Here is a 24,570-nt window from a genome sequence, read left to right on the forward strand (position 1 = left end):
CCCTGTTTATTCTATTGCAAATTAACTGATCTAACTTCTAGTTTTACAACTTAATTTTATTTTCACCTGTACACTTCACCTTCATACTTCTCAGGGGAGTTACACACTTGTACTGCATAAAAAAACTCACTATCAAATAGTAGTGATTTCATTATCAGTCTTAAGCCCATCAGTTTACACTGATTTTATAGAGGATATAGTAGCCCCTTATTATAATTTTTCCACATAAGGAGAAGCCACTGAGGATCACAAACAAGCCTTCTCAGGTATCCATTTACAGTATGTTCAGCATGGATCGATGCTGCTCCCATGTGGTTAAAATGATCCACTGCAAAACACTTGCGGACATGATAGAAATCATTTAAAGGTAGATTATAACAGGGCCTGAAAGGAATCACTCTGATCAGTTTTCCAATTGTATTCAATGTTTTCATTAATTCAAATTAAATGGGATTAAAAAGAAAAAAATTCAAAATAAAATTCTTATTCGTACCAGTACGTTTTCAGGCTGAAATGATGGTAGAAAGCATCAATACTGTGCAGCGTCTGCCTCATCAGGATATGCACATACAGCGGGTAAAATAAGTATTGAACACGTCACCATTTTTCTCAGTAAATATATTTCCAAAGGTGCTATTGACATGAAATTTTCACCAGATGTTGGTAACAACCCAAGTAATCTATACATACAAAGAAACCAAAACAAATAAGTTCAGAAATAAAGTTATGTGTAATAGTGTGAAATGACACAGGGAAAAAGTATTGAACACGCTTACTGATATTTATTTAATACTTTGTACAAAAGCCTTTGTTGGTAAAGACAGCTTCAAGACGCCTCCTGTATGGAGAAACTAGTCGTATGCATTGCTCAGGTGTGATTTTGGCCAATTCGTCCACACAAACAGTCTCTGGGCCTCTTCTATGAACTCTGATCTTCAGTTCTTTCCAGAGATTTTCAAGTGGATTCAAGTCAGGTGATTGGCTGGGCCATTCTAGCAGCTTTATTTTCTTTCTCTGAAACCAATTGAGAGTTTCCTTGGCTGTGTGTTTGGGATCATTGTCTTGCTGAATTGTCCACCCTCGTTTCATCTTCATCATCCTGGTAGATGGCAGCAGATTTTTATCAAGAATGTCTCGGTACATTTTTCCATTCATCCTGCCTTCAATTATGTGAAGTTTGCCAGTACCGTATGCTGAAAAGCAGCCCCACACCATGATGTTCCCACCCCCAAACTTCACTGTTGGTATGGTGTTTTTAGGGTGATGTGCAGTGCCATTTGTTCTCCAAACATGGTGTGTATTATGGCATCCAAAGAGTTAAACTTTGCTCTCATCTGACCAGACTATATTCTCCCAGTATTTCACAGGCTTGTCCAAATGTTGTGCAGCAAACTTTAAACGAGCTTCAACATGCTTTTTCTTCAGCAATGGAGTCTTGCGTGGTGAGCGTGCATACAGGCCATGGCGGTTGAGTGCATTACTTATTGATTTCTTTGAAACAATTGTACCTGCTAATTCCAGGTCTTTCTGAAGCTCTCCACAAGTGGTCCTTGGCTCATGGACAACTCTTCTGATAATTATTTTCACTCCTCTGTCAGAAATCTTGCAAGGAGCACCTGGTCATGGCCAGTTAATGATGAAATGATGTTCTTTCCACTTCCGGATTATGGCCCCAACAGTGCTCACTGGAACATTCAGAAGTTTAGAAATGCGTCTGTAACCAATGTCATCAGGATGTTTTGCAACAATAAGGTTGCGAAGGTCTTGAGAGAGCTCTTTGCTTTTACCCATCATGAGATGTTTCTTGTGTGACACCTTGGTAATAAGACACCTTTTTATAGGCCATCAGTTGGGACTGAACCAGCTGATATTAATTTGCACTGACAAGGGGCCAGATTGCTTTCTAATTACTGATAGATTTCAGCTGTTGTCTTGGCTTTCCATGCCTTTTTGCACCTCCCTTTCTTCATGTGTTCAATACTTTTTCCCTGTGTCATTTCACATTATTACACATAACTTAATTTCTGAACTTATTTGTTTTGGTTTCTTTATATGTATAGATTACTTGGGTTGTTACCAACATCTGGTGAAAATTTCATGTTAATAGCGCCTTTGGAAATATATTTACTGAGAAAAATTGTGACGTGTTCAATACTTATTTTACCCGCTGTATATGCACTTTAATAGTTCAACCTCATGTCGAGTCCATGTCTATTTCTTTTAAGCCCAAAACAAAACATGGTAAAGGAGCTTCCAGTTTCTATGTACAAAACTCCCAGAAAACTCTGTTCCAACTGTCTCCATTTTAATTTGAGGCTTAAAACATTTGTTTGCCTTTTATTAAGTTAAATTAGGAGCTATTTACTCATATTTTGAATTGCACTGTAAGTTTCTTTTTTATATATTCAATTTTCGCATATTTTAATCTTCTTTTTTATATTTAAAAAAAATACTTTTCCTATATTATAAGATGTTGAAAAGGCTGAATGAGCCTCTGATGAACAATTTGGAGCTCAATGTAAAACCGAGAATCTGATAATCTCTTTTATACTGTATATGGGTGAACAACTCTTACACATTTACTCACATAATGGTACATTTTTCTTAATGTTTGGGATTAGAGTTCCTGGGTGAGATGGTGCCAAAATGTGTCAATAAACCAACATACTGTAGTCTTTATATTGTATGCTAAATCTGCATAAGAATATGTATTTCAGACTGTATTTAGGCAATGGTTTGGGTGATGTTACAGAAGGGTATGATGGTGAAGGGCAACTGCTCCACTATTTGAGGAAAACCCTGCATGTTGTAAACACTTTTTTAAATAAAATGTTTTGTATATATATTAACATTTTACTTATTTATTTTATTTGTTAATGTATTCTTATTTCATTTTTTTCTTTGTTTTGTGTATGTTTATATGCTGATATAGTTATGTACTGTTTATGTTTCTTGAAAATCTAATAAATAGTTTTAAAAAAAACAAAACAACAAAAAAAAACCTGCATGTTGTAAAACCCTCTGTAGAATTCAAAATAAAAATATAATTTTCATTGTGACGTCCAATACAAGAACACCTGTGATAAGTGCCTGTAATGTACTATAATGAGACTTTATAACATCAAAGAAGCATAAACAAGAACTGTTTTTTTAGTTGGTCAGTTTCTTTGTTGTTTTATTGGAGATAACTTGTTCCGTTACAGTTTCTGGGCAGCTAGTGTGTGTTATCATCTACCAACAGAGACATTTTCTCGGTGTCTTGCAGACGGAGGAGGCCAGGTTGTGGTCGTTAAACAGGTTTTCTGAAAACCTGAGAAAGTGGCCTAGTGACACGCACACACACACTGACATACACACACAGAGAGAGAGAGAGAGAGAGAGAGAGGTGACACACGGGCGCCAGCTGGGACGGTTAATAAGAGTGGAAGGTTTCTTCGTCTTCTTCAGAGCCGCGAGCAGCGAGCCTTCAGGGGACCTAAGTGCTGTTGCTGCTGTTGGCCAGCAGGGGTCGACAGTCACTGGGACAGGAAGTCCAGGGCGGTGTCTCGCTCTTCCACCAGCTCGGCGGCTGTGGCGTCCATCTTGGCGCGAGAGAAGTCGTTGATGGGGAGTCCATCGACCATTTTCCAGGTCTTGTTCTGTGGGGGACGACAGAAGGAAAGGTCAGAGGTCGAGCTTTTTCATTTTGTGGTATTTTGTCCAATTGCTGTATGGGCTTTTGTTTTTTTAAGTACAGCACCGTCAAACATGATGTCATTGTGATATCGGCGCCTATGATGTGGCGGCTGATAGGAAGGACTCACCTTGAGCTGGATGGGGAAGGAGTAGATGAGGTCCTCTGGGATGCCGTAGGAGTTTCCGGCAGCGTACACGCCCATGGAGATGAATTCACCCTGTCGGCAGGAAACACAACAACTTCAGTCAGTCTGAATTTTGTACTTAATTCCTTTGAGGTTTATTGGGGGACATTTTGCTGATTTCTTTTGCAACTTTGATCAGGCTGAAGTTATCTGGTTTCTTTAAAAAAAAAAAAGCCTGGTTTCAGCATCTTGTCTTAATGTCCCATCATGCTCCAAATCCAGTTTCACAAGTTTTTCCACCCAGAAATGTCATTGTTTGGCATTGAAATAGAAAATCTGAACGAAACAGGCAACTTCAACACAAAATATTGATATCGACAAAGTAACCCCAAACAAAGTTACAAAAAGATTGCCTGCAGAAATGTAAAGTAACTTCTAGTAAAGACCAAAAGAAAACGAAAAATCTGTCAGTCTGAATAAAAGGGAAATGTGGTCACAGTGCTGCAAAAAGACCTAGAATTATTCCTGCTGCAGCAATAAAAAAATACCATCTCTGACATGGATATTGTTTTTTCTAATAAAGCTTCAGTAAAAAGTGAGAACAGACGGATAAAGACTATATACTTTATCCTCTTCATTATCATCTTACGAATGGGAAAATCCGTTTGTTTGTCTGTCAGTTTCAAGAATAAAAGTCTTTGAAACCGTTCTTTGGCTACATGTTATATTCAGAGCCGTCTCCTCTGCTTGCCTCTCGGTTCACACTGACCTCCTTGGTTCCAAACCAGATGTCCCTCATGTGGTCACAGATGGCCTTAGCAGCAGACATGGCGCTGGACAGCTTCCTGGCTTTGATGACGGCTGCGCCGCGCAGCTGCACTGTCTGCAGGAGGAAGATGAAGGTTTGAGAAGAGGACAGAAACTATCAAACCGGAAGGAAAACAAGCTGGAAGATCGAGACATGGAAGAAAAAAACAATATGCGGTCTCAAAGTAAAAATGACCCTAAAAATTACAGAATTGCAGCTCTTCCTCTGTTTCACTTCAGATTCAAGTCAAAGGAGAAACAGCGAGCACTCACAGAGATGAAGTCTCCTCTGAGCCATGCTTCATCCTTGACGGCGTCGTAGGCGGCCATCTCATTGCCTTGGACGTTGACCTTGGCGTGGGTGACGTCGGGGTACTGGGTGGAGGAGTGGTTGCCCCAGATAATGACGTTCTTCACTTTGTCAGCGGACACGCCGCAACGCATCGCCACCTGCAGGCGAGGGACAGACACAGCAGTAGCGTCACTCAATAATTCTGTTCAATTGAAATAAAGAAAATGTCATGCAACTATATGACCTTAGAGGAAAACAATTATTAATGTAAATAAATATTAATTGAGTCAATATCTTGCACATTCCATTGTCTTTGTTTTAAACACTGTACAGCTCTTTTCACTTCAAAACATATATTTAACGTTTTTTTATTGTAAAATTATTTTTTTATATTCATGACTCTTGACTTTATTTTTCTTTTCCCTTACTATATTCATTGTGACCATTATTATTATTATTATTATTATTATTTTATGCACGACAATACCAAGGCAAATTCCTTCTATGTAAAAAGTTACTTGGCAATAAACCAGTTTCTGCCATTTTCAGGAAAACCTTTTACTTTAAGTGAGGGTCTCCTCATATATTGAATTTGTTAATAATTTTTTTTGTTTATTTGAGAAAGGACAGTGCAAATAAATAAATAAACATGGAAAGGCATTTTTTATCGGATCACAAGTGGACAGCTCAAGTACATGTGTGAACGCACTCAAGAAGGGTTGAGGACGCATTGAGATCGGATCTTTCAGACCACATTCAGAGGTGGTCTTGGCCACATATGGCCACATTCTTTTAGCAGTGTGTAAGCAAATGTTTCCTGGGCCACATTAAGGACCGCCTTCACGGCCGACACCTCGCTGGGATCTGCGGGATCACTGCGCTCCTCACATGAAAAGAAAGACAGACGTGAGCACTCGTCTGCCTCGCGGCATGGAAACGGCCTCTGTGCTCTACTGCATCCTGTCGGTACAACTGTATTTTATTAAAATATATCTTATCTATAGGCTACATATCTACAGACTATCAGACTGGGCACACAAATTGCATTATAATACTGTCGGAGATGTGTCGGTGTTTTCGTTCTGGTGCTTTACACAGAGCTGACACCAATGCACCCGCCCGCTCGCTTTCTCTCATCGCCGGCTCTCTGAAGCTCTGTACTCCGCCGTTGCCTGGCAAAGGCAGCGGTGCTGGCCGGTACAATAACCTTATATTTTGTTGTTAATAAAATGTGCCCGAATTCACGAATATGTTGGATATTACAACTGACATTCATGACTTCACAACGTCTGCTGTATTCAGTTCCAAAAATGGGGAAAATCAAAGAGTTTTTTCTGTTTTTCTCAAAAATGTTACGTGTTGCTTTTTGGTTTGGGAATGTAGCCTTGAAAAAAATCTTTATTGCAGACAGAAGCTAGAACTGATATCAACTCTTGTACACGTGAGGACCAGTTTGAGTTTAAGACCTTGAGACTGAGGACATTTTGTCTGGTTGTCACTTTTTCAAAGGGCTGCTGGAGAGGTACAGTACATGTTATTTGTACGTTTGTGTGTTTGTGTGTGTGTGTGTGTGTGTACCTGGGAACTGGCTCTGTTGTGGTCCAGTCGGGTCAGGCAGGAGAAGTTCTCTTTGGGGATGGATGGAGCAGACTTGGAGGCGATCAGACAGTTTGTGTTTGCTGGGTTTCCAACTACCAAAACCTGGAAAACATTCAAATCACAACACCTCCATCAGACTGACGGTGTCACACAGGTGGGCAAAATATGGAATAAAGACAGTGAAATAAAAGAATAAGAAACATCATCTCCACAAATTCTGAGAAGTTTCGTGTTACACACAGGCAACTGAACAAATGAAAAACAGAGCCATAGCGTTAAGTGTAATTTTGATGCGTCCTAAATCTGATCATCAACGTCTGAGATATTATGCAGATATAAACAATCACTTCAGCATCCTCTGAGGCCAACTAGATAAATAGAGTTGGGTTGAGGGTTGTAACTACTGTCAGTTGTGAATGTGAGGTTGAATATGAATTCAGCTTTACTTCAGACACATAGGTCCATATTAAATGAAAATAATAAATACAATACAATAAGAGGACAACAACAACACAGAGACATAATCATTGCAGTTCACAAGTCCACAGAGATCCAATGTTTCCAAAAACAAGAGGAATACCTTGTGGCACTTTGTGTTGGCTAAGTTAAGGCCATCGATCATTAATTTTTTTTAATCAATCAACACATAAATTTGTAAAACATATGACTTGCAATTGTCCATCCTGGGAGCTTGAGCAAGATTGTGAATGCATCATTAAATGCAACTTCAAGCTTTTTTGTTTTTGCTTTACTGAAACTGCACCTCAAGTGTGCTGTATAGAGTGGAGTACAGTAGGCTCTATAAAGGGCTGTTTTAACATCATCTCTACACAAATTAAATTTATGTGACAGCATATTGGCTTGTGCGTACAGTTTCCAACACTGGCGCTGCACAACGTCATCATCATGTCACATTCCTGATGATGTGACTCAAATATCTTACTTTGTTCACCACCGCGCTTGGTCTAAAATAAGAAATGAAAAGAAAATCTTGATACTGATCCTCTTTGGTTTTAGGAATCATCATAACACTCTTTTTATAGTGAATTTAATCTCAGAAAAATAGCGACTAAATTATATTGACTAGTTGCTCTTTTGTACATATGATCTGTTATAATTGAGAGAATCTGAATATATATAAAAGGATTTGTGAGTTCCTTGTTCAAATGCAAATAAACCACAAGAAAACCTGGAGGTTGACCAACTAAAAATGTTCTCATTGAAAAGCAATAAAAAATGTAATCAGATATACTGAAAATGCATGTTATGACTTGAAGAAAAAACTGTTAAACTTTCGTAACATTTTCACCCAACAACACTGATGCAATTTATACCAATTAACATTTTCCTTTTTTGAAACCCATCTCTGATTATCACAGTGTTGAGTAATGAAAGCTAGAAACTAGTGAACCAGACCTACAACTGTAGGAAGTAAAGTTGGGAGAGTTTTTACAGCCCACTGAGATCTGTTTTATTAGTTCCTGTTTTATTATCTCCAGACAAAACATCCTTGGTACAGCTGCTTTTCTTTCACATGGTGTAAAATCAATTGAAAGTCCTCACAGGGTTCAAACATCAGGCTGTTTTCTTTTCTCCACAGTTTCCCTGCATGTGGAGGTTTGAACTTTGACATCAGTAGAGACTCAACCTCTTTCGTCACACTGACGCTGGGCCTCATAGTGGACTTTGGGTCATTATGGGCCTGCTGTTCTTTTTCCAGATTAGAGCTTTGCAGAAACACAAACCTGCTGTAAGAGTTAACGTGACAGCTTTGTTAAAGGAAATATTTTTCTCTGTGGACAAGAGACGCTGGGTAGGCACTTTCATTTCCTTGTGTGTTTCAACAGTACAACTAAAACTCTCAGAAAGCCCTGAGGCAAAGTGCAATACCCCTCCAGCACAACTGACAGATCCACGCTGAGTGGATCATGAGCCTGTGGGCAAACTTCATCAATCAAAAGACCCTTTAACAGTTTGCAGACAATGATGACGTATGCAAGTGTAAGCACGCAGTTTGGCAACGGAAGTACGGCGGAGTGCAATAGCTTGCAAGCTCACGGTTGTGATCCTGTTGGAATTCTGTAGAACTTGAGTCCGCTGTTGCAATATCAATTCTCACAACCGAACACGCAACAATAGGACATTTCGATGCTAGTAACAGTTTTGATTCAATGTTTAAAACTTGCCAACTCGTCTGGATGGCTGGGGCAAAACGCCACTTCCATTGCCAACATGCTCGCTCATATTTTTGACGAGGTCGGCGGCTGTAAAAGGGTCTATAAAATGACATTAAATATAATAAAATCGAGGATTGAAATGTCACCTTGACAGTCTTCTTGGCGAACTTGTCGAGGGCGGCGCCCTGAGTCTTGAAGATGGCCACGTTGGCCTTCAGCAGGTCCTTCCTCTCCATTCCCTCCTTCCTGGGCATGGAGCCCACCAAGATGGCGGCGTCAAGGTCCTTGAAGCCAACCTCCACCTTGTCAGTGGGGATCACCTCTGTGGGGGGAGAGGGACGTGTTCAGCATTTAGTCACAGTCTCAATGCACATTAGTATTAATACCTCCGCCAAGGCTGAAGGCCTAAAAAGGAGGTTATGTTTTCACCGGCGTTGGTTTGTTGGTTTGTTGTTTTGTTGTTTTGTTGTTTGTCTGTTAGAAGGATTACTCCAAAAGTCCGGGCTGGATTTGAATGAATTATTTTGGAGCGGTGGGGTGTGGCACAATGAACAATCCACTACATTTTGGGGGCGATGCGGACCATGAACCGGATTCAGGAATTTCTTTAAGGATTCCGATCAGCCAGAACATCAAGACCTCTGGTTATAACACATGCGCAGTGTAACTGATGACGCGTTGATGACGCATGACCCTGCCTCTTTCCTTCAGAGAGAGCGGGGGGGAAGACAACTGTAGATTCTGCGTTTGACCAAAGCACACTTGGTGATAGTTGGAAAGAGTAACGACGACGGTTTAGGTGAGTTTTATTTTGTTTCTGTCCAGTTTGAATGAAGTATTTTACGATGCTCCGGTACGTACATCTGTTCTCAACATAAACAAACATACACGTGGATGATGGCGCAAGCTGCACGGAGAGAGGGGGCAATCCTACTCTGGCACCTTGGCGGAGGTCCGCGCTCTCCGAGTGCTATTCTAGTTATTATTATTATTAGTGTAAATGTGCAAAAAATCGGTGCAGGTCTGCAGCAAATTGTTTTTAACTTTGAACAACAAATAGACAAACAAACAAAAAAAAAGACAAAATATTTCAGTACAAAACAAATAGGCCCGGTATTGAACGTAAATACTTTTTAGTTGGAACTGAAACGTGTATTTAGCACCAAGTATCGGAAATTTCTTCACTTTTCTATAATGAAAGTTGGCATTGAGCGTCTGGTAAGATCCATAATCTTTGAACAGATATTTACCGATTTCAATCAAAATTGTGCAAGTTTAGACTTATCTTAGACGTATCTTATTTAGGCAAAGCTCTTGTATGGCTGCTGTAACATTTGAGAACATTTCTCAAAGTTGTGTATTGAAAAAAGTATTAAAAGTACTGAAACTCAGGAACTGTATCAGCACCAGTATGGCAACAACATATGGTTCTGGGATGGAACAAATAAAAGTAATACTTTTATATTATATTATATATTTTTTATATTTTGTATTAGTGGTAATATTTTATATGTAAATTAAACATGAAAATTAGGAGTCCTGACAAAGGCAACTATTAGTGAGGACTGACTGGGTTTCAGCTGTAAATGTATCTTTATGTTCATTAATAGCTACATTTCACAGATAACTAACATCATAGTAAAGCAGTTCGCTGATAAAGCCGTGCTGTATCTTCATCATCAGCTCTAAAAATAGTTGATTGATGCAGAATTATGATTTTTATTTTCCTTTAAGCTATTACTGAATTTCAGATTTTGGAATTTCATTCTTCAACTGAATGAATATTCAAACTTTAAAAGGAGAATTTCTTATTCACAGACTTAAATCATTTTACTCTGATACTTATTATTGATTGACATTCATTAACAACCTGCTGAACTATTGTACCTGTTCTGTAGAGATAACAGGAGGTTATAGGAGCATATTGATAACGATAAGGTAAATGTATTGATTTTTTCGACAACATATGTGTACGTCAACCTTCTGTGTACGTATTCTTCTACTGTGACGTTTATTGTTTATGGCCTGTATCCCAATGTTTTTACACATTTCTCACTTACTCTGCCTCGACTTTATGCACAACTTTCATTAATTTGTTCTCTGTCTAAGTTCACTTTCCCGCTGTTATTTAACAACCTCAGACCATCACACACGTTATTTAATCTCAGTTTATTTTAGATAAATTCCTGCCACTTCGTCTGATACTGTTGATAAGATGCGTTTGGTGTCTCGTTATTAGAAGTAAAACTGCTGTTATCAGACTGGACTTCAGTCAGGGTTCGTTGTTGTCCCACCACTGATCTGATTTGCTACTGCACTGTCTTAACCACCAGCCAACCACAGGCCTTATTCTAGACACTCCTTACTACTCCTCCTCCTCCTCCTCCTCCTCCCCACTGCAGCAGCACAGAGGGGAGGTCATGAAGGACAAATAACACACAGTGTGCACTCCAGATGGAACAAGAGCAGCACAATGAGCTGCTGTAGGTTTGACTGATACAGGCTCCTTGAGGCTGATAATGTTAGTGTAACAGCTGTACCCATCGGTACCTCAACTCTAGGTACCATTTTACTAGTTTTTAAAAATATATTAATATTAATATCAGCACATCCTACTTACTGTACCTTCACTACTCAAGGCCTTTACACACCGGGGGCATGACGAATAAAAGGACATGAAAATGCAAAATACTCAACTTTGAATATTATATGTCTAGGCCTTTTATTTTGAAAGGTAAGAACAGAAGGGGTGGATCTGGTATGCGCTGCCTTTGTCAAGGTTGAACGGAGTAAGAAAAGTTGCTGTCTTGGTTCGGACTACGGAGCCTCCATGTTGGTGTTTTTACAATCCTTATTTGTGGTGAGAACTCTCAGAAAAATCAACCTTGTTCCGAATAAAAAAGTATGCTGCTTTTTTGCCGCGTACTATTCCTGTTCTGTGTGAAAGTGCTCATGACAAAAACAGTTAGAAAAATATATTGACGACCTGCAAATGAATCCAATTCAGTTTGTGTTGTGCTTTAGTGTCTCATGATGATAATAACACATATTTACCCGCCCTGATAAGAAGAAAAAGTGTGGAGAAAAGACCAAATATTTGTCTTTCCTCCACTTTCCTCCAGTAGGACTTAAAAAAAACAGGTAAAACCTTCAACTTTAAAAGGTTTAAGAAAACCTTTTTATTAAAAAGGCTAGATTAGTGTTTTGGTTCAAATGCACTGTAACACACACTGTTGGCTCACCTCTCAACAGTGGGAGGGCGCAGTCCTGCAGCTCCATGACGACTCCGTCCAGCACTGGCAGCATGGGTGGGATGTCCAGCAGGACCAAGATGATTGGCTGAGAAACAAGAGGAACAACATAAATATATTTCCTGAAAATCCACAAAACAATACATGAAATGTTTAAGTAAAGCACAGATAATTGTCAGCAAACGGAAACAAGTAGCAGATAATTTTCTGACCGTATCTCATTAGGAAAACCTCAATTCTAACATTTTCTAAAAAGGTTTTTCCTAACTTCCAAAATGGTGACTGAGCACTTCCAGCAAACGTTATAGATTCTATGGAAGTTTTCCCACATTTTTATATAAAAGTTCTACAACTTTTTTTATTACTTCCATATAAATTTTTCATGAATGTATTTCAATGGTGTAATTTAAAGACAACTTTTATTAATGAAATGAGAATTTTGACTCCTCCGACGACTCATAAGCAGCCTGATTTTTATTATAATCTTTCAATCTAAGAATATAGTAGTATTTGTATTTTAATAACTTTACCACATATTGAATGGAATGATACAATTCGGAAAACCGGTGTATAAATTCCACAACATTTCCAGAATTTTCATCAATGGTAAAAACATTGCTCAGAAGATAATAAGAGGATCTATCACCAAACCCCATTAAAGAAATCTTCAAAGGTAGCTTGACCTTGCATTTTGGCAATAATGGACACTACATTAAGTTAAATTTAAGAGTTTTTCTGAAGTACATGATGGCACTCTTTAATTCGGCATGCATTACATCCATAAGGGAACATTTCAGGATTTCCAAGGATGGTGCAAAAGCTACTAGAAATAAAAAATGCTCAATGGCTGCTGATAAATATTGGTACAAACTTTCACATCACTAGCTGAGTCTGATCCTATTCATGATACTTCCTATGGGCCAAAAGCAGAAGTAGAACATAACGTGTTGACCTAAAATGCAAAACATTTCCGAAGATATTATGGTATTCTCCCTTCTGCTTGAGGTTATCTGACTTGGACTATTTCCCTGATCCGGACTCCAACAAGCTGATGGCATAGCCCACATTCAAACATGTATTATTCATGATGAGTCCATTATGTAACGGTCGTGCTGCACACAGTGCATCGCCCAGCTGTCTGTGCAGTGACCAGATCAGGGGCAATGGGGCTCTGCTGCTGGGGGTTATGTAATCAAGAGGTCAGGCTCTGTCTTACCTGGTCCTTCCCGAACACATCTCCCTTGGCGATGCTGTACAGCAGGGAGTAGGCAATCTGGCCAGCAGCGCCGGTCACCACAACACGGATTGGTTCAGGCTGTAGAGACACAAACAGGTTTGGTTCATATGTGTGATTGACCTAGATAAACAGCAGGGGGAGGAAACGAAGCAGCAGTAACATGCATTGTTGGTCAGATGTCAAAAAAATCTATATTTAACTGATGGAATCCTCACAATGAGGCTGCTGGTTCACAAGGCCTTTATCAGTGACTCCTCCTCCTCCTCCTCCTGTGGAACTCTGCCCTTTGTATTAAGAGAGGACTTACAACCAAACTCCATTCACAAAATTGTGCAATAAAGAATAACCTTGCATATTAGCAAGGTTGGGTACGACATTCAGTTTAATTTTGGACTTTATCTTTAGCATTTTTTGTCACTCTTTAATTCGGCATGCACACATTAAGCAGCAGATGCAGTTTTATGTTTGATTCACACAACTTTCTAACGCTCTCCACTATGAGAATTAATGAATGAAATATGGAAAAACCAGTAGAATTTAAGTACTGTAAATGATGCAGAGTGATTTCTATACAAGCCGAAATGAAGGGTGTTTCCAGTACAGTCAGAACATCATATTTTAACATGGCTGCAACTTCTCTAACAAGCAAAGGAATCGTTTAAATTGCGATATTTGTGATGCAAACTCCCTGCAGCTCCAGCCAATCAGGATATGTAACCCACTGGACTGAATAAAAGAATAGGCCGATGATGTAACCTGACGCTGACACCACGCTGCAGCCTGCTCATTAAAATGGAGGCAGATGCATGAATGTACAGCAGATAGACAGTATTAAAACAGAGGAAACAAGCCTGCACTCTGGCCTGCAAGATGCTAACCTCTCATCTTTGATTTTTCATTCAATCATCTTTGATCTGCGTGTTGCAACAAACTGCGTATGAGACAAATGTGCACTTTAATTCTTTAAATCATTAAATCTGCACATACAAAACCTCCATTTAAGAAACATGTTAGCATAAAGTGAGGTTCAATGAAGCTGCCGCCTTCTTCTCAATGTCAACTACTAATACATCATCTAGCACACCGTTATTACTGCATGCTTTAGAGAGGACTCCTATTATATCATTAAACAATCAGACAATAAGCAGCTAATGGTCGGTCTTACCATGTTAGAGAGAGATGGAGATGTGTTAGATGTTTGTTCTCCTGCTCAGAGTCGGACTAGACGGAAGGGTCACCTCTATCCGTGTATTGTGAAGTATCAGGCGGTGAAACGTCTCGTCTCACACTCACTTACGGGACTTGTAGTCGTTGTATGACGCTACCGCAGGTTCTACAAGCGAGCCGAGTGGACAAAACGAACACATTCTCCCATGATGCACCGCACGGTGTCACCGCGCCCACCGACTCCATATAAGGCAGAGGGTTTTATGAAAAGGGACCTTTTTTTTTTAACTGAGACTCAGGAGGCCGTTTGGCGACCCCTCGTGGCCGGCAGAGGAACTGCACCACTTGTCCTGCAGAATGAGACACTGATTTGTCTTTTTTTCTGCAGTATTAGGGTATTAGGGCCACATTGAGGGAAAAAAAAAATCTGACATTTTATTACAAGAATAAGGTCATAACTTTACGAGAAAAAAAGTCGTAATATTACGAGAATAAAGTCATAAATTTAGGAGAAAAAAAGTCGTAATATTACGAGAATAAAGTCATAAATTTAGGAGAAAAAAAGTCGTAATATTACGAGAATAAAGTCATAAATTTAGGAGAAAAAGTCGTAATATTACAAGAATAAAAACATAAATTTAGGAGGAAAAAAAGTCGTAATATTACGAGAATAAAGTCGTAACTTTACGAGAAAAAAGTCTTAATATGACGAGAATAAAGTCATAAATTTAGGGAAAAAAAAGTTGTAATATTACAAGAATAAAGTCGTAACTTTACGAGAAAAAAGTCGTAATATGGCAAGAATAAAGTCGTAATTTTACGAGAAAAAAAGTCGTAATATTATGAGAATAAAGTCTCATAAAGTAACTTTATGAGAAAAAAAATTAATTAATTAATTAATTTATTTAAGGTTTCTATCTTACTACCGTGAATTATATTACTGTAGTATGTATTACTTTTAATTCTAACTAACTAATTAAATTATTTTTAAAATTATTTTTATGTCATTTTTTCTGTAACTTTACCTCTAGGGGTGGGAAGAAGGCTGGACCTCTGTGTGGGAGTGGGAAGCGATCTGTATATATATGTATGTACATATTAAATGTTAAATGTAAGATATAATTTTTTTTTTTATCATGGCACTGGTGTTATGTTTTGTTATGTTTGTTATGCTATGTTTGGAAAAAAGGAATACAAATAATTTTCCAAAACACCCGGACTATCCCTTTAAGGACCAGCGAACCCCCCCAAGAACCACTTAAAAAATCTCAGGGCCCTTTGAACCCCATCAAGAACTTCTAGATCCCTATCAAGAGCTCCTGGAACCTATGGAATAAGTGCATTTACTCAAGTACTGTACTTTACTTTACTTGAGTATTTTCATTTTATGCTACTTTACACTTCCAATCCATTACATCTCAGATGTAAATATTGTACTTTTTACTCCATTACATTCATCTGACAGCTTTAATACTGGTTAGTTTTCAGATAACAATTTTATACTTTAAACAAGCGTGTGAATTGAGTCACCAGGTTTTAAGAACCATTAGAGGCACAACCCTGACATATTTATCCAGGGAAAGGAGGACCACCGTGTACCAGCAACATTCCTCTGCTGCCTGCAGGGAGCTAAGCAGCTTCACGTAATGATCCTTTAAGTGACTTAAAGGTCCCATAAAATGGAAAGGGCTTTTTCCATACATGAATTTCTAAGTGCTGTTATATGCATTTTGTATATGCATGTATGACTTTTCCCACTTAACTTGGGCTCATGTATAACAATTCCTTGCAACAAAATGTGACTATATATTTTAGCTAACATTGACGACACCAAGGTCAAGTCATTGTTGTTATTCTTTCTGGGAATAAAGCAGGGGTTTACCTTTCAATGTGACACACAACATTTTTTGAAGGCTGATTTGGATACTTCTTAGACAAAATATCTTTACATTTTTATCTTTCTTCCGCAACAATACTAAATCAAATCATGATAAAGGGATTTGGTATTCCTGCAGCGGGATTATAAATGAATATATGAAAATATATGAATAGATATTGTAAATATGTTTAAATAATCAACCAATTTCACAGACATTTTTTTGCTGGCTTGTCGAAAGTTTCCTATCGGGGCTGGATTTGCTGAATTTGGACTCAAAACCGGAGTATTTCTAAAAAAATCAAATTTCAACTGTCCATCTGAATTATCATTAAGTATATTTAGCCATGCAAATTGTTATGGTATTATTATATCCTCAAAACAATGGAGGCAAATGGAATTTCATGTGGATGGAAAACTTTTTGTTGTCACAGTTCCTCTGGATAATCCACAGAGCTCACAGTCCACAGTGAGGTCTGTGGATTATTCTGGGTGACTGGGGTCAAAGGTGAAAGGTCACTTGAGGTCAAGTTCACCCCCCAGACTACAAGAAGTCACTGGGTTCAGTTGCCAGCTCGTTAAGTTGTTGTTCAGCCTGTTATCTGCGGCCTCATGGGAGGTAAATCTGAGCCGAGCTGTCTGATCTGCTGACATTTATAGAGCAGAACAGCAGAAAGTTCTGACATCATCACCAGTGGTGGAAGAAGTACTCTGATGGGATCCTTAAGTAAACATACACAAACAACAATATAAAAATAGTCCCCTTCAAGCAAAAGTCCTGCATTGAAAATATTAATTAAAGGGCGGGTCCATCTGTGTTCTTTTCTGGGTTCTTTAATTGGAAACGCCCACTCAGCCGTTGCGAAAAGCAGTGACATAGGTTACCAAAGTAAGCTCACCAATGAGGTTATGAATAATGTGAACGCTAGTACCAGCTGAGTCAAAGTTAGCTGTGCTAAATTTGGAAATAACTGAAAGGGTTAGAATTTTTCAATTGGGGTTGTATGTATTTCCCGCCTTCTGCATGTAAAATTTGTGTTTTTGTAATTTAGCCACCTAAAAAAATCAATATCAGTTTAAGTGTACTCTATATTTAGAATATTTATCACTTTAACTCGCTGTCAGACAGCCCTTTCCGATGGAGAACTGAAGCTGTTATATTGCGATCTTCAAAGCCACCAGATTACATTCATAAAAACAGTAATTTTACCTTGCAGAACACAGTAGTTGTTGGTCTGCCACTATATCGATCAGTTAGTTTGTTTGTGTAAGTGTGTGACTTTCAGATCCGAACTAACGTGGTGTCCACAGCAGTACATTGCTTAGCTTCTTACTGGTACTCGTGTCTGCTTCTCCAAACTGGGAGTGTGCTGACCGTCATCTAAGCTACTGTATGTATATATACTGTATATGTATGTAGCACTGTCATCATGCAGAAACCTACGTCAGGTCAAGTGGGAAAAAGGTTTTTGGAAGGGCTAGTGATAATAGTATTTTGACGATAAAACATACGTACTTCAACCAAAATTTGAATGTTCGGATTTTAATACAAAATGAACACCACTAGGAAGCTACAGAATGATATAAATACCTGAAAAAAACAAAAGTAATGCACCCTCCCTTTAAGTAAAAGTACATAAATAAGAATCTGATATTATAAGATTGTTAATACTGATGATGAAGCATCAATGTTATTGGTGTAGCTGCTCCAGGTGGAGCTGGTTTTAACTACTGTATATACAGTTAACTAGTTTAGTTCACTGGTTCCCAACCTAGGGGTCGGGTCCCTCCAAAGGGTCACCAGATAAATCTGAGGGGTCGTGAGATGAGAGGAAAGAAGGAACTTTTGGACTGTTTTTTTGTGAAATATTGGATCATTTTACGCCTCAACAAGGTCACAAACCACTGGTTTGATTTTTTAATTTTGTTTTAATTTCTAAGCCTATCACATGATATAAAATCATTTGAAAACTAGCAACTCCAGCAAGGGCCGCAACTAATGATTATTTTCATTGTTGATTATTTTCTTGATTAATCAATTAGTTGTTTGGTCTATAAAATGTCGGAAAATAGTGAAAAATGTCGATCAGTGTTTCCCAAAGCCCAAGATGACGTCCTCAAATGTCTAAAATATTCATATTTAAGAAGCTAGAATCATAGAATTTCCCAATTTTTCCTTAAAACATAACTCAAATGAATCAATCGATAGATAAATAATGTAATAAATAGTTGCCGTGAATTTAATAGTTGGCATTAATTGAGTAATTGATTAATCGTTGCAGCTCTATCTCCAGCTGTCATACTGTATATATGTAGTTAAAACTACAATATTTGTCTCTGAGATGTAGTGGAGTAGAAGTATAAAGTTGCAGTACCTTTTCATTGAAAATAATTTTTTAAATGGGATTTTGGACAAAGTAGAGTTAAGGGTTATGTTAGTATGTTGTCAAAATAGGTCAGAAGTATACAACACTGACAACACTGACCCAATTATGGGATATATTTTCGAAATTACCGAAAGTATGTGGACACCTGGGGCTGTTTTTTGTTGGTTTGGGCCATAGACTGTATGGACGACGCAGCTCCACATCCTCCCACTATACAAAAGTGAAGCCAAAATATCCCGGACACGGGAGCCACCATCTGGAGATTTTTACATCATTTGGAGCCAGAGTCTGCGTAGTAGTGATCGGGGGCCTGGAGCCGCGGAATCAAGGTCCCACCAACACACCCACCCGAGCCAATCACGAGCCGAGCACAGCCTCAACTTGTTAGCGTGAGCCACCTAGCTGCAAGCAACGTTAGCACCATGGTAGCTGTTTGGCTAGAAAGACACAACAACTAACCATAATATCTAACAAATAACAAATTATATATAATTTGCACCACATTATATATATATATTATATATCAAATTGACACATGTTCTAACACACAGATTTGTGACAGTTATTGAAAGTTAAAGTTACATCTCCTCTCTCATACAATTCCTGAGCCTCCAGCTCCGCGACTACTTCACTCTGAGCAGCTGTCAATCACAGCTGTCAATCATGACGTCTCACCCCCTTTTTATAGCATGAAATAACTAATTAAAACCAAACCTATCAGAAAAATGAACAGTTGAACATACGTTAGTGCAATAAGAACAAAATGTATTTGATGTGTACTTGATGATTTTTTAGACTGTCCCATTCATTAACATGGAAGGGGTGGGATTTATGACCTATATTGCAGCCAGCCACCAGGGGGCGATCGATATGTTTTTGTGGAGGTGTCATGTCGTCCATCTTTATATACAGTCTATGGTTTGGGCCCAAATCCCCAGGAAGAGCGCCGGTCGACGATCCAGACTTTTGTAGTGGCCAAACAGCGGTACTGTAACTTCCGTGTCAGTCACATGATGACATTGGGCCCAAAAATACTTTTTCCCATAGACTTACATTGGGAAAAAGGTGTCTGTAACTCAGCGGATAATTTTTTTTTAGGTGAATCAACTTCCCATTACGAACGCTCTAATAGCCCTTATTTAAATCATTACGTTTTTAAAGTTGTAAAATGCACTAATAGCTGAATACAGAGTTATTTCCCTTCCTCTGTTCATGTGAGTGAGACCCACACCGTGAAGTTGGGACCCCGTGACCGAGGCATGTGACCGAACGGACGCTACTGCGCATGTCCCAGTTGCCCAAGAGCTGCCAAGATATGGATACTTTGCCAGACGGAAGTCGAGCCATTTAGGCTTCATGCGCCAATGAGCAACTCTCATAGGAATGACCGGGGCCCCACTTCCAACGCTGTATCCAGTTCTTTTAAGACATCCATGTTTGGGCCCCGAGGAGAAACCTTATTGCTACAGCATTCAATAATACTTTAGACAAGTGTTCTTTGTGGCAACAATTTGGGGAAGACCCTCTCCTGTTTCTACATGACAATGACAAAGGGGTGACCTCAACCCCATCCAACACCCTGCAGCCAGGTTCCAACATCTTGCAGATGAGTTGAGGCTGTAGCATCAGGTTCATGTCCATGGTTCATGTTCAGCTAGCACATAAAGCTGGATTGGTCTGGTGTCCACACATTTTTGTCAACATACTGCTACCTTAAAGGAAAGAGCTCAGAATAAAAGTGAAGGAGATGGATGTGAGTGGTGCTCTTTCAGAGAGGGTATAAGTTTCAGCAAAGGTCAGGTTTTAGATTACAATCAGAGCTCTTGTCTCCATCCTTCAGCCTATCAAGGACACCGGCAGCCATGTTGGATCTGTGTGCAGTTTGCTGGGTTCATTTTCTGTAAAGCTGCCTGAAGCTAAAACAGGCTGCAGTTCTGGGCTGCTGGCTGGAACTGACCGTGGTGCTGATAATCTGCAGAAGGGACTGCTGCATCAAGGCAGCAGCAAAACAGGAAACACATCCCGTAATTCAGCCTTCAAATTAAAAGCGCAATTGCTTTATTTTAAGACGTGACAGAATTTCACAACATATTAAGATTGGTACTTTGCTTTGCTCACTATATATAGGCCTATATTGCTCTATCCCTTAATATAGTTTTATTAATGCTTTTTGTACTTTTTAGCTTAGATGGACCTTTTTCTATGGTGTAATTCTTGAGCAATCTTTGAGACATAAATTTGGTTCTTATTTTATCTAATCTACTCTCGTCTTTATGTATCTCAAAAAACAATGTTGTATGTTATTTTTGCATTTTAATTCCTAAGGATTACTAGATGCTGACTTTAAGAAACATTAACTACAACTTTAAATTAATTTTAAACGAGTGATTAGTTAGTTAAATTAAATTAAATTAGTTTTAAAAGTTTGCTCCGGCTGGGGGGTGGTGCTTGGTATTTCCTCAACTCTTCTCAACATGGCTGCCGGGTCACAAACTTTCTAATTTTACAGCTAAACAGTACACTACGAGATGTTTCTGAAAACATTTGAGGCGAGAAATAGACATTAAAGGTAACATAATATTGATTCATATTTAATCAGCACTGCCTAGTTTGACCGTTTGATTGGAGTCTGTGAGCGATTGACAGCTGGTCAGTGACGGCAAGACTCCAGCTCGACTCTGATTGGTTGTTTTCCTCCGGTCTGTGAAATCTTGCAGATGCCATTAGGAGCACCGGAGGACACAAAGGCACATGATTTTTTTTCAGATTACCTGTTTTATGCACTACTGTCAGGATATGGTGACAGTTTCATAAAAATAGCTTTTTTAAATCATATTCTCCAATTCTACCCACTGCTGCTTTAAACGTCATTCTTACTACCTGTTTATACCTGTACACACCGCAGTTTACACATATATAAATATGTATTTATTCATCCTGTCTATATTACAGTGAATACATATTATCACCATGACGACAGTTTACCACAGTATTATATTTAATTTTATATATATATATATATAAATATATGTATTATATTTTATTCCTATATTTTAACTTCTGCACTATTTTATGTTTTATGTCTTGGATTGTAATTATTACCTGCGTGTTTTTCTTCTTACACATTTTGTTATAGCATTGTTGGAGGGAGCCTGAGAAAGAAAACTAATCAGACCTATTCCTTATATATTATAGCCTGTATGAATGTCTGACAAAGACATCACAATACATCTTATATTCATTTTATTTTATTTATACAATTTAGTAGTTTGAACTGATGAAGTAAACACAACATGACATCAGTGTTTAATTTAGGGAAGCCAAAAGCTGTTTTATGTTAAAAGGTACAGATAAGATAGCCCTTTCTGCACTGAGCAGCAGGAGTGCGCTAATTGTAATATTGCTGCCTTCATGTGCTCTTTGTAGACTCCGATTTTCGATGCTCAAACTTAAAAATGTCAGTGTCCCAACTCAATACCATGCTGATACTGTTAAGTTATACTGTATTAATGTAAATGTTGCACTGTTTTAGCAGTTTCTATACAAAAAAAATAGATGCAGTGTATAGCAGTGACTGCTTTTTCTCTGTCTTTCTGTGTTCTTAAGTGTGTTGCGTTTGTTTGTATTTATGATTAATATTTGTTTTTTTTCCCTGTATGTGCTTTGCGCTTGGTACTGTAACAGACTCTCCTACACTTGTTCATGGTTTTTAGGAGGTAATGGACACCATGTTGTTAGGACTCAGGATCTCAATCCAGTAACCATCAGGGTCCTGAATGAAGGCCAAGCCTTTCATTTTACCATCGTCTGGCTTCTTGACAAATGTGACTCCTTGTTCTTCAAACAGTTTGCAGGCGTGATAGACGTCAGGAACGGCAATTCCAATGTGTCCACAGGCCACGTGGATCTGCGTTTCCATTGTGATAAGACTGGCTCTCATCAGCCTCAGAGCCCCATGTGTCAGCTCAATGGTGGCTCTTCTGGAAAAGGACCAAACATCTTCTTCGCCAAAATACAGTTTTAAACCATGAACAAGTGTAGGAGAGTCTGTTAGTGTGTTTTATGGATGTTTTTGTAAAGCACTTTGTAACTCTTTCAAAATGTGCTATATAAATAAAGTTTTACTTTTACTTACTTACTTTTCTCCACATCAGATCTGCTCCCTCTACACAGTATTTAACAAAGCCCAGCTCAAGACCCACCTCTTTTCTTTGGCTTTTGAATGTACTTGAATTGTGATGACTAATTGTCCTTTTATAATGCTCACTATAACAGTCTTTTCCTCATGGATTTTATCTTGGTCTCTGTCTGTGGATATGTGTGAGATTTTGTTGTCTGCTCTGTTGACCTGTTTTTATTCTGCACTATGTCTGTAAATCACTTTGGTCAGCTCATGTTGTTTTAAATGTGCTATAGAAATACATTTGACTTGACTTGACTATTCAGTGTTCAAATCTAGGGCTTTTATTTTGAAGGCTCTGACCGGATGTCCTGTAGTTTACTCTGGCGTGCTTCACGGTGGCAGTTTGCCAAATATACATCCAGAGCCAAGTCTGAACGACTCTCACTGAATTAATGATGACGGGGTCAGAAACAGACCTGCCGGTGCTCCTTCACCTCCATGGAGGTGTTGGGTTTCCGCCGGCCATCTTCACACCTGAACACTAACGGTACAAAAACACCCTCCCATCTGTTCAATAAACGATGATGAAACACACAAACACTCACCTTTAACTAACGCGGACATCTTCTAACTGACTTAGAGTCTGGGGAGGCTAATGGAATCCTATAACGGTTAGTAACGGTCAAGTGTAACGGTCAGCTCCGTCCGTCTAACGGCTGCTTTTCAAACTCACCTCTGAGGAGCACGCCCGCACCACCAGGTACATGGAGGTCAGCATGGTCAACATGGTCCCACCGGGGTGTTGTGTTGTCCTTCACTGACAAACTGAGTGTCCTCTGGAGCAGAAATGGCGGATCGACCCGACACACGGTTACCGGGAGACACAGAGAGACAGAGAGAGAGAGAGGCAGGTAGACACCCACAGAGAGACAGAGAGAGACAGGCAGCGGCACCAGAGGAGACCTTAATCCGAGCTGCAGTGCGACTTCCTCGGCTTCTCACTCACACACCTCCACCTCCACCCTCTACCTCCACTCACACATTAACACACACTGCTGCAGCCAGTCTAGTCCCTTAATAAGATCTTGAAGACGTAAATAGCCGCTGACCGGATTGCTAAAGCCTTTCATGTGTGATCACAGGTGTAAATTAATAGAAAATGATGCTATATATAATAAAAAACAAGGGAGTTTGGTGTGTAGCAGTAAGTGACGTCACTGCAGGGGAACAGGGATATTATGGCTGCTCCAGCTCACAATGCATGTTTCAGGGTCACATGAGGACAGCGAGGACTGCTGCAGAGTCAGTGGTAACTAACTGGGCTGCGAGAAAACCAGTGAGGAGGAGTGCTGGCGGTGCTGGTGCTGAGATGTGTCACAGACGCACACAGGACTATGGAGTTTTTTTCCTCAATATAATCAAAATAGAAGAGTCAAAGTGAAATCTGCATGCTCAGATTCCTCTTTAATATATTTATTTTTAGCACAGGGAGCTCAGAATAACTGTTCAGTGAAATTCAACCACTTCTGAAGATTATTTTCATCATCCATTAACCTCCAGGAAAAATATCTTCACTCAGCTGGAAGCTGTGAAATATCTAATATAGCCTACTCCATTGGTTTTAAGAATCATACATTCTTGGCACTAATTAGTTTTCTTCACATAAATGAATGAAATGCTGAGATATAGGCCAAATGTATAAAGGTTGCCTTAAAATCAAGAAGGCCTTGCGACCCCTGACGAGGTTTTGCAAACCCTTGTTTGGAGTGGGGACCCCCAGGTTGGGAACCAGTGGCATACTCTATAGCTTGTTTTGTACGTTCAACAGCCCAAAACCAAAAGATATTCAGTTAA

The 24,570-nt window shown here is 39.1% G+C and overlaps 2 protein-coding genes across 3 annotated transcripts in view; both read right to left on the reverse strand.

Annotated features, from left to right (window-relative positions):
• Positions 1-3,924, reverse strand: part of LOC119485579 (UTP--glucose-1-phosphate uridylyltransferase-like) — a 24,145-nt gene extending 20,221 nt beyond the window's left edge. Inside the window, exon 1 of the mRNA XM_037765255.1 lies at positions 3,914-3,924. The gene's annotated coding sequence lies outside the window, so the exon portion shown is untranslated. The remainder of the gene's footprint in view (positions 1-3,913) is intronic.
• Positions 3,144-23,689, reverse strand: LOC119485580 (malate dehydrogenase, cytoplasmic-like). 2 transcript variants are annotated; one of them, XM_037765257.1, is made up of 9 exons: positions 23,450-23,689; positions 13,143-13,241; positions 11,918-12,014; positions 8,822-8,997; positions 6,478-6,600; positions 4,881-5,057; positions 4,570-4,683; positions 3,804-3,893; positions 3,144-3,638 (listed from the first exon to the last, which is right to left on the reverse strand). In XM_037765257.1, the coding sequence occupies exons 1-9, from the start codon at positions 23,501-23,503 to the stop codon at positions 3,516-3,518; spliced, it is 1,053 nt and encodes a 350-aa protein (XP_037621185.1). In that variant the 5' UTR covers positions 23,504-23,689; the 3' UTR covers positions 3,144-3,515. The 2 variants fall into 2 exon arrangements, with proteins under 2 accessions (XP_037621185.1, XP_037621186.1); XM_037765258.1 differs by lacking the exon at positions 23,450-23,689 and adding an exon at positions 14,329-14,484.
• Between the last annotated feature and the right edge of the window lie 881 nt (positions 23,690-24,570).

The sequence above is a fragment of the Sebastes umbrosus genome, chromosome 3 (assembly GCF_015220745.1).
Source record: "Sebastes umbrosus isolate fSebUmb1 chromosome 3, fSebUmb1.pri, whole genome shotgun sequence".
Lineage (NCBI taxonomy): Eukaryota > Metazoa > Chordata > Actinopteri > Perciformes > Sebastidae > Sebastes > Sebastes umbrosus.

Bases quoted from the DNA above. Each gene is read 5' to 3' on its own strand.
- LOC119485580 (XM_037765257.1), bottom strand. From the start codon at position 23,503: ATGTTGACCATGCTGACCTCCATGTACCTGGTGGTGCGGGCGTGCTCC. The intron at 12,015-13,142 runs GTAAGACAGAGC...CTTGTTTCTCAG, and splicing joins ATGTGTTCGGGAAGGACCAG to CCAATCATCTTGGTCCTGCT. The intron at 3,894-4,569 runs GTCAGTGTGAAC...TCCTGCCGACAG, and splicing joins TCTGGTTTGGAACCAAGGAG to GGTGAATTCATCTCCATGGG.